This window comes from Myotis davidii, unplaced genomic scaffold, assembly GCF_000327345.1.
Source record: "Myotis davidii unplaced genomic scaffold, ASM32734v1 scaffold629, whole genome shotgun sequence".
Taxonomy (NCBI): domain Eukaryota; kingdom Metazoa; phylum Chordata; class Mammalia; order Chiroptera; family Vespertilionidae; genus Myotis; species Myotis davidii.
In genome coordinates, this window is record NW_006300210.1 from 1,527,522 (window position 1) to 1,541,108 (window position 13,587).

At 35.0% G+C, this 13,587-nt stretch overlaps 1 protein-coding gene across 1 annotated transcript in view; it reads right to left on the bottom strand.

Annotated features, from left to right (window-relative positions):
- Positions 1-13,587, bottom strand: part of SLC30A9 (solute carrier family 30 (zinc transporter), member 9) — a 73,186-nt gene that overhangs the window by 28,141 nt on the left and 31,458 nt on the right. Inside the window, exons 9-11 of the mRNA XM_015572391.1 lie at positions 11,365-11,467; positions 5,610-5,665; positions 2,825-2,960 (exon numbers count right to left, since the gene is read on the bottom strand). Coding sequence (XP_015427877.1) covers positions 2,825-2,960; positions 5,610-5,665; positions 11,365-11,467 — 295 coding nt within the window. The remainder of the gene's footprint in view (positions 1-2,824; positions 2,961-5,609; positions 5,666-11,364; positions 11,468-13,587) is intronic.

Below are 13,587 nucleotides of genomic sequence, written 5' to 3' on the forward strand. Positions count from 1 at the left end.
TATTGGCGGGCTGGCTGGTGGGAGGGGAGGGGCCCCGGGAAGTTGGCTGGATGGCCCCCTGATCGGGGCCATCCGGGGGCTGGCCTGGCGGGGTGTGGGGGGCAGGGGATGCAGGAGGTTGGCCAGCCAGCTGGAGGAAATGGAGGGAGGAATCGGGGGCTGGGGACCACGGGATGCTGGCTGTGGGAGCACAATGACCACCAGTGGGTAGCTCCTGTGTTGAGCGTCTGGCCCCTGGTGGTCAGTGCACACGACTGATCGACTGGTCATTCTGGTCGTTCATTTGTAATGTTCGCTTAGGCTTTTATATATATAGAAATGTATACATGGGTGGGCAAAAGAAGGTTACATTTGTGAGTACACTACACAGAATTTATTCCTGTATTATCTATTAATTATTATATAATTTTCCATACATGCCCATCCCTATATATAATACAGTCCTAGGTTATAAGTACCCCACATTCCAGAATAAGGCGCTATACCATTACAGAATGTATACCATGACCTAAGCTCAATTAATGATATAAAAGGTTAAAGTATTATTTAATTAGTATAAAATTTTTGAAGTTCAAAATTAACACAAATTATTTGAAATCTGGGGTTGTGAAAACCAGAGACAGTAAGGTCCACTCCCATGCTCAAAAAACTTCTGGATTTGTTTGGATGCCAATATAAAGAGAATCCTTTCTGAATTCTGATTCCAAAAGATAAGTATAAGCAGAAATTTTTTTGGTAACACTACTTTCCTTATAATCCCAGGACATTCTTGTAATTAAATAAAGATCTCAGTAACTGTAATCCAAGGTATATAGAAAGAATTAAACTAGCAACACAAACTTTTAAAATTTTTAAATGAAATTCAAATCAATCATCTATAGAATTTTTAACATTACCTCTTTTGGGCCCCTAAGCTTCCCTAAAATAGAGGTTGAAAATTTTGAACCTTGTTCAACACTTTCATAATTCTGTTAAGGAAACTGAATTTCCAAAGGCTATGTGATTTGCTTGAGAAGACAAAAATGATACCACATTAAGAATTAGAACACACACACCAAAAAAAAAAAAAATATATTAGAACACAGACTTCTCAGTTTCAATTCTAGGCTCTTACCACTCAATCATGCTGCCAATCTGAAACATAGTAACTAAACTTCCTTGTAATTGTTTTTAATCCTTCTATCTCTTTCCAGAAAGGATTTAATAAAGGGAGACACTATATGTCCACCAAGATTCCAAAATAATACCTAATAAATATAAGCTGGTTTATGGTGTGCTGGATCTATTTTTTATAACAAACAGTCACAGTCTAATGCAATGGTTCTCAACCTTCCTAATGCTGCGACCCTTTAATACAGTTCTTCATGTTGTGGTGACCCCCAACCATAAAATTATTTTCGTTGCTACTTCATAAGTGTAATTTTGCTACTGTTATGAATCGTAATGTAAATATCTGATATGCAGGATATATTTTCATTGTTACAAATTGAACATAATTAAAGCATAGTGATTAATCACAAAAACAATATTTAATTATATACAGTGAGGCCTTGACTTACGAGTGTCCTGACTAATGAGTTTTTCGAGATACGAGCCGTTTCTCTGCCGATTTTTTGCTTTGAGTTGCGAGCTAAAATTCGGGTTACGAGCCAGCTTCAGATACCCCACCGCTAGTTGGCGCAGTGAACATCACAGTGAACGCCACAATATCAGCCCAGCATCACGTGTCTCACTCGTTCACTTTATGATTTGACATACGAGTAATTTAAGTTACGAGCTCCATCACGTAACGAATTAAACTCGTAAGCCAAGGCCCCACTGTATGTGTTTTCCGATGGTCTTAGGCGACCCCTGTGAAAGGGTCATTTGACCCCCAAAGGGATTGCGACCCACGGGTTGAGAACCGCTGGTCTAATGGAAGGAACCCCATTTAGTTACTAAAAGAAGAGCTTCTAGAAGCTTTAAAACTTATACACACAATTGAAAATTTAATAATCAATCCCTAACTCCATAGCAATTAACTTCTTTGCTCTATAAAATAATATTGTACAAATTAGATGAATGCTAAGACAGTAAGATAACTATAACATGGTCAAACCTCTGCAGAATGGAGGAAATACCCTTCTTCATTTTAATTATCTGAAATGTATTATAGCAAGAGACTAATCAGTAAGAACTATAGAAAAAGCCTCGTTTAATAGGGCAGTTATTATGTAGGTATATAGGTGTAACAAGATATTAAAATGAGATGCACTCCAGTTGAGAACAAAGTAGGTTATAAGCACCCCACATTCCAAAATGAGGTGCCATACCATTTATTCAAGCCTTGCATAGGTGGCCCATGCCTGATTTTACAACTCTTAGCTCCAAACCACTAGCCCACATAAACACAACTGTGCTCATCAAGGGCACTGCCAAAGCAGGATAATTTCCTTGAAGTGCCCATGACAGAAGAAAACAAAAACAAAAAAACAGCTTTAAATCTCTACAAAGGAAACTGACGCAAAATGACATTGATGCCAAAAGGTAGTACTTTCTTGTCCCCTATTTTCAATGCTGCCAGAAGGCAACCTAGGGATGGGAAAACATATACAGTGACTATGCTCCCCTCCCCCAATTCCTCCAGTATACTGGTAGCTTACCAGGATGAGGGAAATGAGAAGCTTTAACTTTATCACAATTTCAACATATGACTATTACATGGGACTGGATATTTTAAGTACTGATAGGTAATTGTTCTTGGGACTAAAAGTGAACAGAAGTCTTTCTTCTTATTTTTCAACAGAAACTAGAAAAATTAATGGGGGGGGGGGGTAATAATTACCCAGAGCAGGGATTCCATTGGTTGAGGATGAAGCAATCCCATAATTCCATGGTACCAAGATAATCCTGCACCCATCATGAAAATACCAACACCACTAATTAGTGAAGCAATATAGCGCATATTTGAAAATCCATACCTGGAAAATAAAAATGGTAATATAGTTTACAATAAATGCAAATGGTTTCCTTTTAAAATACATGTCTATAATGAAAATAAAAAACTTCTTACAATATTACGGTGTTATGGTTTTATACTTAAGTTTACGTGCCAAACTCAAATCTAATCAGAAAATCAACATGTAAAGTGAAAAAACTTGAAACTCATATTTAAAAATACATAAATATAATGAATAAAATTTAGTGTAAGTATCTGCTAATTCCTTTTCCATATAGTCTGTTTTGATTTAGAACTTTACTATCATGTACCACAACATGCTGGTAAAATTAATCTTTTAAAAAAATGCAATCAGATGTTTAATGAGCAGGGTATTATTTAAATTTCCTTGTAATGCAGCTTCTGACTGGGTTATTTTTGTCTTCTTGTACAGCCAATGGATGATTTATATTACCCATATTTGATGCTGGGAACTTGCTTCTGGTTCTATATAGTTTAACACAGAGCAACTGACTACTATCATTAGTACTAAGAGCTTCAGTTTTCTGGATGTTTGTAATGACAATTTTTAAAATCTAAATTATTTTTTCAAGCATATTTTGTCTTTATGTGCATTCTTTTGTATTTGTATATGTACCAATAAAATATTGAGTTAAGAAATATGACATACTATAGAAGGAAAATAGCCACTCAATAATAAAAATATTTCCTAGGAAATTTACTCCCAAACCCAAATGCTATGGCACCCTTTTGGCAGATGAAAATTTAAACAAGAATTCTTATTAAAAATCGATTTTTAAATTCCTTTTGTAAGTATATAATCTTGACATACAGAATTCTTAGTTTATAGATGGGATAATGTTCTACAAGCTTTATTTAAAAAATTTGCTTCTAAAAGTTTCCCCCACCAAAGTAATATTGGAGATAAATATAAGTTACAGTAAATGAAGATCTAAATTAAATAGCATTACTTTCATTATGTATTTTCAAGAAATCTGTAGGTTCTTATTAAAATTTTTAATTCAGTAGATCTGCACTGTCCAAAATAAGTAATTAGCCACATAAGGCTATTTAATTAAATCTAAGTAAAATTTTAAATGTAGTTCTTCAATTGCACTAGCCATATTTCAGGTGCTCCATAGCCACAAATCGCTAGTGACTATCATAATGAACAGATTTTGTAGAAAATTCTACTGGGGAGCAATAATGTAGGTTTTTGAAAATACCTTACGAAGAAATCTTCATAACCTACAATTTTAAATTTTACCCTGTTTTAAAATTTTGGTGAACAAAGCTGTTCAGGAAGTATAATATTTTTAAAATGTTATTATTTGTAAAAAACAAACAAACAAAAAAACAAACAGTAGTGTTCCGCCCTAGCTAGTTTGGCTCAGTGGATAGAGAGTCAGCCTGCGGACTAAAGAGGCCCGGGTTAAATTCTGGTCAAGGGCACAAAGATTAGTTGCAGGCTCCTCCCTGGCCCTGGCCATGATCAGGGCTTGTGCAGAAGGAAACCAATCAATGTGTTTCTCTCACGTCGATATTTCTCTATCTTTCCCTCTCTCTTCCACTCTCTCTAAAAATCAATGGAAAAATATCCTCAGGTGAGGATTAAAAAAAAAAAAAGAAAACAGTAGTGTCTTGCTTTCAAGTAAAGAAAGGCATTTATATAAAGGATAGAGGTAGACTCCTTTACAGCAATAAAAGTGCTTTTTTTTTTGTCTTCAGATTCATTGAATTCTACTACTGAAGAGTGTTTTTTAAAAATGATGCATGTGGAATTCAAAAGTTTTATCTGGTTATGTTAGAAGCAACAAAAAACATCTCTGTATCAAATAACTGGTAGGATTCAAATTAATATATTCTAAAAAGCACACTCATTTTACAAATAAATAATCTTAAATATTAACAATGCTATTTCCAAAGCACAACAGGAGGATTAAAGTAGATTAAATATGGATTTAGTAGGAGTTATTGTTGCTAAGATTTTATTTATATTTTTTAAAGCTCAGTCCTCATGGGCCTTGCATTCTCATTTACATATGTAGACAACGAAATAATTTATTTATTTGTTGTTAATCCTCATCTGAGGATATTTTTTTCCATTGATTTTTAGGGAGAGTAGAAGAGAGAGGGAACGAGAAACATCGATGTGAGAGAAACACATCGATTGGTTGCCTCCTGCATGAGCCCCAACCATGGCCCTGGCTGGGAGGAGCCTGCAACCAAGCTATGTGCCCTTGACCAGAATTTAACCTGGGACCCTTTGCTCCACAGGCTAACGCTCTAGCCGCTGAACCAAACTGGCTAGGGCTATTGCTAAGATTTTAGATAGAGTGGTCTGTTCGTCTCAGTATGAAATATATGTTTCCTTTGACCAAATAAAACAGAACTCTAAGATCAAAATATGAACTTTGTTTTTAATTATCAAATATAAAAAGTACAAGATCTCTATGCCATGTTACAAAGCATATAAATAGTTTAAACTCTATTTTCAAATTATATCTTAAATTTACTTTGACACAGCAGTGAGTATACTTCAGTGGAAGAAATAACCAAATCTTTAACATGAACTACAGGTACAGAAACAGCAGGCTTCTAAAATTAAGTTGCTTTTATTTCAATGACTTGCCACCAAAACAAACAAAAAAGAGAAAGGCAATGTCCTTACGGATGACTAGGATCTGGTGTTTGAACGGACTTGCTGATGCCCAATGCCAGTAAACCCTATGGAGAAGCAGAAAGATAAAGAATCACTAGCAAATGAGGCGTATAACATGGTAAAGCCAATCTGGAGGATGCAATCTGAAAATGACAAACACAAATACAATGTCCAATAGCCCAGCTATCTGGTTTCTAATACTTACCCGAGAGAAATAAAAATGAACACAAAGGGGTTCAGAACACCACTGCTTATAAAGATGAAAAATCTGAAAGCAACCTCAAATCCATCACTGAGGAATGGCAAAATAAAACCATAAATTACTTCTACAACAGTTAAAAGAATGGATTTGGGATAGAGCTTTATGTACTGAATGCTAAAAGCTCCTACACATACCATTAGGTGTAAGGGGGGAGGGGGAGAAGCGAATTTAGAAACAGTATTTACAGTACAGAACTTATGTTTTGTAGTTTTTTTAAACTACATATAATGTATAGCACAAGGAAAGGTCTAGAACAGGGGTGGGGAAAGTCCAGCCTACAAAATCAGTTGGTCTGGCCCTGCCAAGGCATTAGGGGTAAGTTAATTAAATGTTTGACGAAATAAAGCAGGCTAATTTTTAAATTGATAATTTTGTATGGCCTGTGAATGATGTTATAAATATCCAAATGGCCCTTAGCAGAAAAAAGCTCCCCACCCCTGTTGGACAAGCCCATTATAACTTCTGCAAAAAAAGAATGCTCACACTGAGTGGAATAAATAAAAGTCTCGGTGACTCCCTGTCCATTCTGGGGAGGTTCACCACCCAGGGATTCAGGTCAGGTTAGATTTTTTCCCCCAAAGTGAGGCTCAAAGAGCTTTGTAGGTTATGAAACGGTGGCCCATATAGGTTGAGAGCATTGCGAAGTTGGGATGTACACATGCAAGGAAAATGGTTATGTGAGGACTGGTTGGGTGCGGGCAGACACCTTGGGGGAGAGAGACCTCAGGGAGGAGGGGCCTGCGGTGCCCAGGCAGCAGGCTCCACGGAGGAGTCTCACCTGTACGTGGGCCTCCGGTGAAGGGCCTCCGTGCAAAGCCGCACCCTTCTCAGCCTGCACCCCAATTCTCTTCCCCAGGATGTGCCCGATGCCAGCACAGCCCTGTGAATGCGGCGCTTAGAAGGCCTCAGAGAGACTAAAAATTGCAGCATTTCCCACAGAGCTGTTTGCAAGAAGAAAGAGCGAAGCAGTGAGGGGGTTGTTGGAAATAATAGGGTGAACTTGGAAAGGGGAAAAATGGGCATGACAATGACAGAAGATCGAATAATTTCCAAATCAAAGATGGACACATAAACTGAATGTCTTTAAGCAAGTTTCTAAAATAAAAGGTTGTGTCAATATAATCTAGTCTTCTAAGCAGCCCTAGCAAGGGTCGGGAATGTCCGACCCTCGGACTGCATAAGGCTCTCAAAATCATTTGGTCTGGCTCTGCCAAGGCATTAGGAGTGAGTTAATTATATGTTTGACCAATTATAGCAGGCTAATCTTTAAACTGATAATTTTGTATGGCCTGTGAACGATGTTATAAATATCCAAATGGCCCTTAGCAGAAAAAAGGTTCCCTACTCCTGGTCTAGAAAAATGCACGTTTAACTATATTTTTACCTCTGAGGAGAAAAGCAGGATTAGTGGTGTGTATAATATCTTTTCTTTATATATAAAGAATAACTTGTATAACTGTACAAATAAAAGGTTGTCAAATTTTAAAACAGTATATATTGTCTATGGACACATACATTACTAGTAAAACTGCAAAACCATGCACAGGAATTTTACATATCAATTATACAGAGCAGTAATTATCAGGGATGTGGAAGGTAGAAATAAAGATGGAGGACTAGTTATAAATAAGATTTTACTTCTTTACAAAAAAAACCCAAAACACCTAACATAAATATGGCAAAAATGAGACCATGAATTTTTAAGTTTTGATACTGGAAATCCCACCCTAAATATACAGACTATTACAATTTTGGTTTTTTTCTACTGGACTCCAAAGGAAAAGAGGGTTAAAACTACCTAAAAACAAATGGCTTTTCAATGAATTAAACTAAGAAAATAAAAATAAAGAACATATAATTTTTAAACCTGTACATTAAAACTGAAGTATTCATTAATTCACACTATGTATATATGTATGTGTGTTTATGTTTATGAAAGTCAATGAAGATTCAATTATTTTTAAAATCTTCAATATTAAGGTTGACTCTGCAATAGAGTGTAGAAATATCAAGTATTCTATAAACTAAATCTGAACCATATTTATTAGTTCTTCTTATAAAAATATCACAGATCCTCTAATCCTATCCTTCCCCAGAGGCAAGGTTGCATTAGTTATGTTTGATATGTCCTTCCAGACCTTTCTCTGCTCATTTACAACATATGTATATATGTGCATACATATGCTACATATATAACCTACATTTATTTGGTTTATAGCATTAATGAATATTATTAGCACCTAGTAGTTAAGAAGCATTAATAATATTTCCCCTTCTGTGATCATTTTTATCTTTTAAGGTTTTCCCCATACAATCATGCAACTGTTTAAATGTTGTCTTAGAATATCTTTCTACTAATAGCTGTTTTGTGTGTATGACCTGCTTTCAGAAGACAGAGCAAGGACTGTCTTCTTTTTCTAAACACTTAATACACGGCAAACTAAAGTGTGCAAAAAATTCACATAAATTAATATCTAGGAGAATCCTCATAGCTTTTGCTGTTATGTTTGGGCCTACGACCTATCTCAAATTTTATATGATCTATGGCGGGGATCAAAGTACTTTGATTTTTTCCCATAAGGCTATCCAAACCTTTCTAGTGCCACTTATTAGAGAGTTTCCTTTCTTCATTCAATTGCTTTGGGACCTTTATCAAAAATCAACTGACCACATGTAACTGTGATTCCGTTGCTGGATCCTCTATTAAGTTACAATGGTCTATCAATCCCCAGGCCAATATCTCACTGTCTTAATTACTATAGTTTTATAAATTTTGAAGTCCTTCAAATTCTCTTCTTTAAAACTGCTTTGAATATTATAAGTTCTTTGTATTTCCATTGTAAGTTCTAGACTTTATTTAGTTTTCAATTTCTATCAAAAAAAAGTCTTCTGGGATGATTGCAGTTATATTAAATCTATAGATCAATTTAAGGAGATTTGACATATTACGTCATGTCATCCAATTCAGGAACATGGTATATCTCTCCATTTCTTTAGGTCTTCTTCAATTTCTCCCAGACACATTTTAAATTTTCACTGTAAAAGTTTTGCACATCTTTCATTAAATTTACTCCTAAGTATTTAGTTTTATATGATTTTAAATAAAATTTATTAAAAATTTAATTTGCCTTTTGTTTGCTGATAGTAGAAATGCAAATGATTTTTGCACGTTAACCTTCTATTCCTATTGATTTTGAATGTTAAATTAACTTTATGTTCCTAGGATAATATTCACTTGATTATGATATATTATTATTTTTATATATTGCTAGATTCAATTTGATTATATTTTAAGGATTTTTGCATCTATTTCCTTGAGAGATATTAGTCTGCATTTTTCTTTCTTGTAACATCTTTGTAAGGTTTTGATATCAGGGTTATGCTGGCCTTATTAGAGGAGTTGAAAAGCATTTCCTTCTTCTCTATATTTGAAAGTCTGTACTATTGGCATTACTTATTCCTTAAATGTTTGATAGTATTCTCTTGATATTGTCTCACAGGTCACTGAAGCTCCCTTCATTTTTTTCAATCTTTTTCCCTCAGTATGAATGTTTTCTACTGCCATATATTTAAGTTGATTGTTTTTTCTATAGTGTCTGCTTTTAATTCTACACAGTGAATTTTTCATATCAGACATATTTTTCAGCTCTAAAAGCTCCATTTCACTCTTTTTTATATCTTCCATTTCTCTTATCAATATATACCTGTTTTCCTTTCAATACATGAATAATAGCCATTTAACATCCTTATCATATGTCATTTGAGTCTGTTTCTATTGACTGATTTTTCTCCTGCTTATAAGTCAAATGTTCTTCTTGGATGTCAAATTCTTTTTTTTTTTAATTAAATGCTGAATACCATGAATGTTATATTGAGTTTCTGGACTTTGTTGTCTTCCTTCTAGAGTGTGGGGCTCTGTTCTGGCAGGTAACGAAGTTACAACTTGACTCTTTAGAGCTCTGACCCTCTGTGGGACTCTGCCATGTAACTGCCAGCCTCCTCAGACTGGATAAACTCTCATTTCTGCCTTCTCAGTTCAATGAGACTGTTACCTCCCACTATACACACCATCCCACGTGTGCCTCCAACAAAAGCCAGAGATCACAGAGTTCAAATCATTTGTTTTCTTTCTCTCCAGGATCATGGTCTTATCCAGGATCATGGACTATTGTCCAAAGTTTAAAAATATTGTTTCCTATATTTTATGTAGTTTTTTAGTTGTTTACAGAAAAAGACTAAGTTCGGGTCCCCTTAGTTCATCATGGCAGGAAGCAAAGGTTCTTTACATAATGGTTTACAATTTGATTTTTTTCCTTAATTTATCATGTTATCATTTCAGAACAGTACATCACTATAATTACCACATTCTGTTAAACCCTTGAATAGTCCTTCAGAATATGGACACTGAAAAACTATCTTTAATGTTTTAATAATAACAGCTAATAATGAAACTAATCATCTGTACATATCTCCTTGTCCATATGTACAAATATTTTTGCATTTCAATTTTCCTAAGTCCAAATAAGCTTTTAAGAAAATAGACATTATGTGGTATGTATCTCTCCCCAACCACTCTTCTCTCTCTCCACTCCACAACCAACTGGGAAAATATTATATTGATACAAGTTATTAAATATTTACTGCAAAAAAATTTAATTCAAGGGAAAGATTTGTGAGTACTGATAGTAAATGTTTGACTTCTTTCCTTACTTTTGCAAAGGGTGTTAATCTATTTGTCAGTGAGTTAGGCAAGTTCTTGGGTTTAATTTTTAGTTAAGATGGCTCTCCTACTCCCTACCATTTTATTATTTTTAACTTTGTCTTAAATGTTCTTATTGAACCTGCTGTCTTTTATTGTAAGTTCTCCCAAATTCGTTCTTACATAATAGTGGTATAAATAAATAAATACTGAAAAGGTATTCTCTTAAAACAACACATTCTTTAAAATGTGAAATAATAACACAAGAAGAAAGTTTTATTGTGTTCTTTAAAAAGGCTTAAGTTTACAGTATTCAAAATTTGGATTAAAGAAGGTATTTTAATTTTATAAAAATCTTTCTTCATTTGAAAATTCAGGAAAGGAATTCAAAGTACAAGTCTAATGTGAAATTTTAAATCGATCAGATGGGACTAATTTACATAGTTATTCAAAAAACTTAAATTCATTGGCTCTTAAATTCATTGACCATAAGAACTTATGTTCAGATATAAATTTCCACCTAAAGTAAGAATCTCTTCTACAAAAACTTCTGCCCAAACACTTAGTGAATGATAATCTTACACTTCATATTCCACTGTTGGAAGTCCTTAAAGCCTAAAAACCTGCTTTAAAATACCATGATCATATTTCTATGTGCTTCCTTGTTCAAAAGTAAAACAATTTTCTTTTTCTTCCACATGCCAACTATAGGAATTATTCAGTTTTTAAAACAGGCCAACTTTTAGATTAAAGCAGTAAAAAGTTACTTTAAAATTAATAAGAGTAAAGCTTTTATCCCTCACCTGATTACAAGTATCAGATAAAGAATGTATAGCTTCGGAGAACATACTTGCCGAACCCGTATAAATCCAAGCAAGAAATTTAAAGAAGCAATTTATTCCATTGCTAGGAGAGAAAGAGAAAGCAATTTAGCATTGGTTTAGACAAAATATTCATCTAAAACTCATTTAACTACCCATCTATACCTCTATACTAGATTGTGTCAAAGGAAATTAAAAAGAATCTCTAGCCTTCAAAAACTTACTATGTTTCTGATAACAAGAGTACAAATTTCAAAAATACAAATTTGGTATTAAATACTCAAATGAAGAGGCATGACGCGTGTAAGCAAATTAAGTGCATTTTAAGAACTGATAAGAAAAGAGGATGTTCTACATTTGGAAAAAATAAAATTAGAAAGGATATTATGTGTCCTCGGTAGGTAAAAGATCTGCATCAATATTGTCCAGTAGAGCAGTGTAAAAGGCAAGACTTTGGTGAAGGTCTGTTTACTTAAATAGATGAAGACAAATCTAGACCAAGCAGTCTCTGAGTCATACTAGACCACAGATGTTAAAATAAATATGGTTAGCTCTGAGCAAGCCTGCTGCTCAGATTCCAACAGTAATGACTAGCATGATTTATCTCAGGCACTATACTAGTCATTTACCATGTTTTATTATAATTCTTTTATACAAATATTATCATCCTCATTTCATAAGTGAGAAAAGTGTACATTCCCTTCCTCCATTTCAAATAATGTCTTGAAAGTAGCATATCTGCTCCTGTTTCTCCATTCTCCCCACTTTGTACAGTCTTCAATGCACTAAATAATGGCTTCTACCTCTAATACCTCCAACCATTTCTTGCTATAAAGTTCTTAGAAACATTTTAGTATTTTTCTTAATCTCATAGAAGCATCTGCTACTATTTTCTTCTTCTTTTATTTAATCTTCACCCAAGGATATATTTTTCATTGATTTTAGAGAGAGGAAGAGAGAGGGAGAGAAAGAGAGACAAGCGCCTCCTGCATGTACCCCCCCCCCCCCACCCCACCAAGGGGGATCAAACCCGAAACCTGGGCATGTGCCCTCATCAGGAATCAAACCCACCACCCTTCAGTGTATGGAACTGCGCTCCAACCAACTGGCCATGGTTGCCACCATTTCCTTAAATCACTGCCTTCCTTGGCTTCCATGAAGCTCCCGGTTTTCTTCCTACCTTGCTCCTTATTCTTCTTCAGTATGCTCTTTTCCTTCTACCCAAGCATTCATCAAGATTTTTTCCTGAGGGCTTTTTCTTCCTGACACTGTACACATTCTTCTATGGCTTTAATTATTACCTCTATACTAATAACTCTCAACCCTAAATCTCTAATCCAAATCTCCCTCCTAAGCTTCAGACCAATAAATATTAACGGTAATTATGAAGTACTTATTATGTACCAGGTACTATGCTAAGCAGTTTACATATATTACATACATTCCTCTGATGGAAAAACTTTAATTACTAACCGAGTTTTACTGACAAAAAAGAAAAATTAAATCCTTTGACCAACTCCACTTGGGAGTCCTATAAAAACTCCAATTCGAAACTCAACATTTCCTTTGCTCCCACCCCGCTCCTCCTTCCAGTGTTCCTTCTCTCAGCGATGGTGCAATAGCTATCGAATTGTTCAGAAATACGGGCAACATCTTTTCCCATACCTTCTAAGTACTTTCTGAACCTAACCAAGCCTCCCCATCCCTCCATGCATACTACCACTATCTTAGTTTAGTGTAACATCATCTCTTTTCTGTATAATTGTAAATGACTTCCTCTAGTTTAGTGCCCCTCTAATCCTTGAAGATAAGAAATTTGTATTTTCAGACCCTATCATAATTCTTGACACACATATTATATATATTTTGGAAATAAAAGAACAAACTAATGATTTATGAAATTAATGCTTTTAAATACTTCAACATAGGTTATTCAACAAAATGGAAAAAAGATAAACAAAACAATGGGAATCAAGAAGACAGAGGACAAAAGGTGGCAAAAATACCAATTATGGCCGAAACCGGTTTGGCTCAGTGGATAGGGCGTCGGCCTGCAGACTGAAGGGTCCCAGGTTCGATTCCGGTCAAGGGCATGTACTTGGGTTGCGGGCACATCTCCTCATGGGAGATGTGCAGGAGGCAGCTGATCGATGTTTCTCGCTCATCGATGTTTCTGGCTCTCTATCTCTCTCCCTTCCTCTCTGT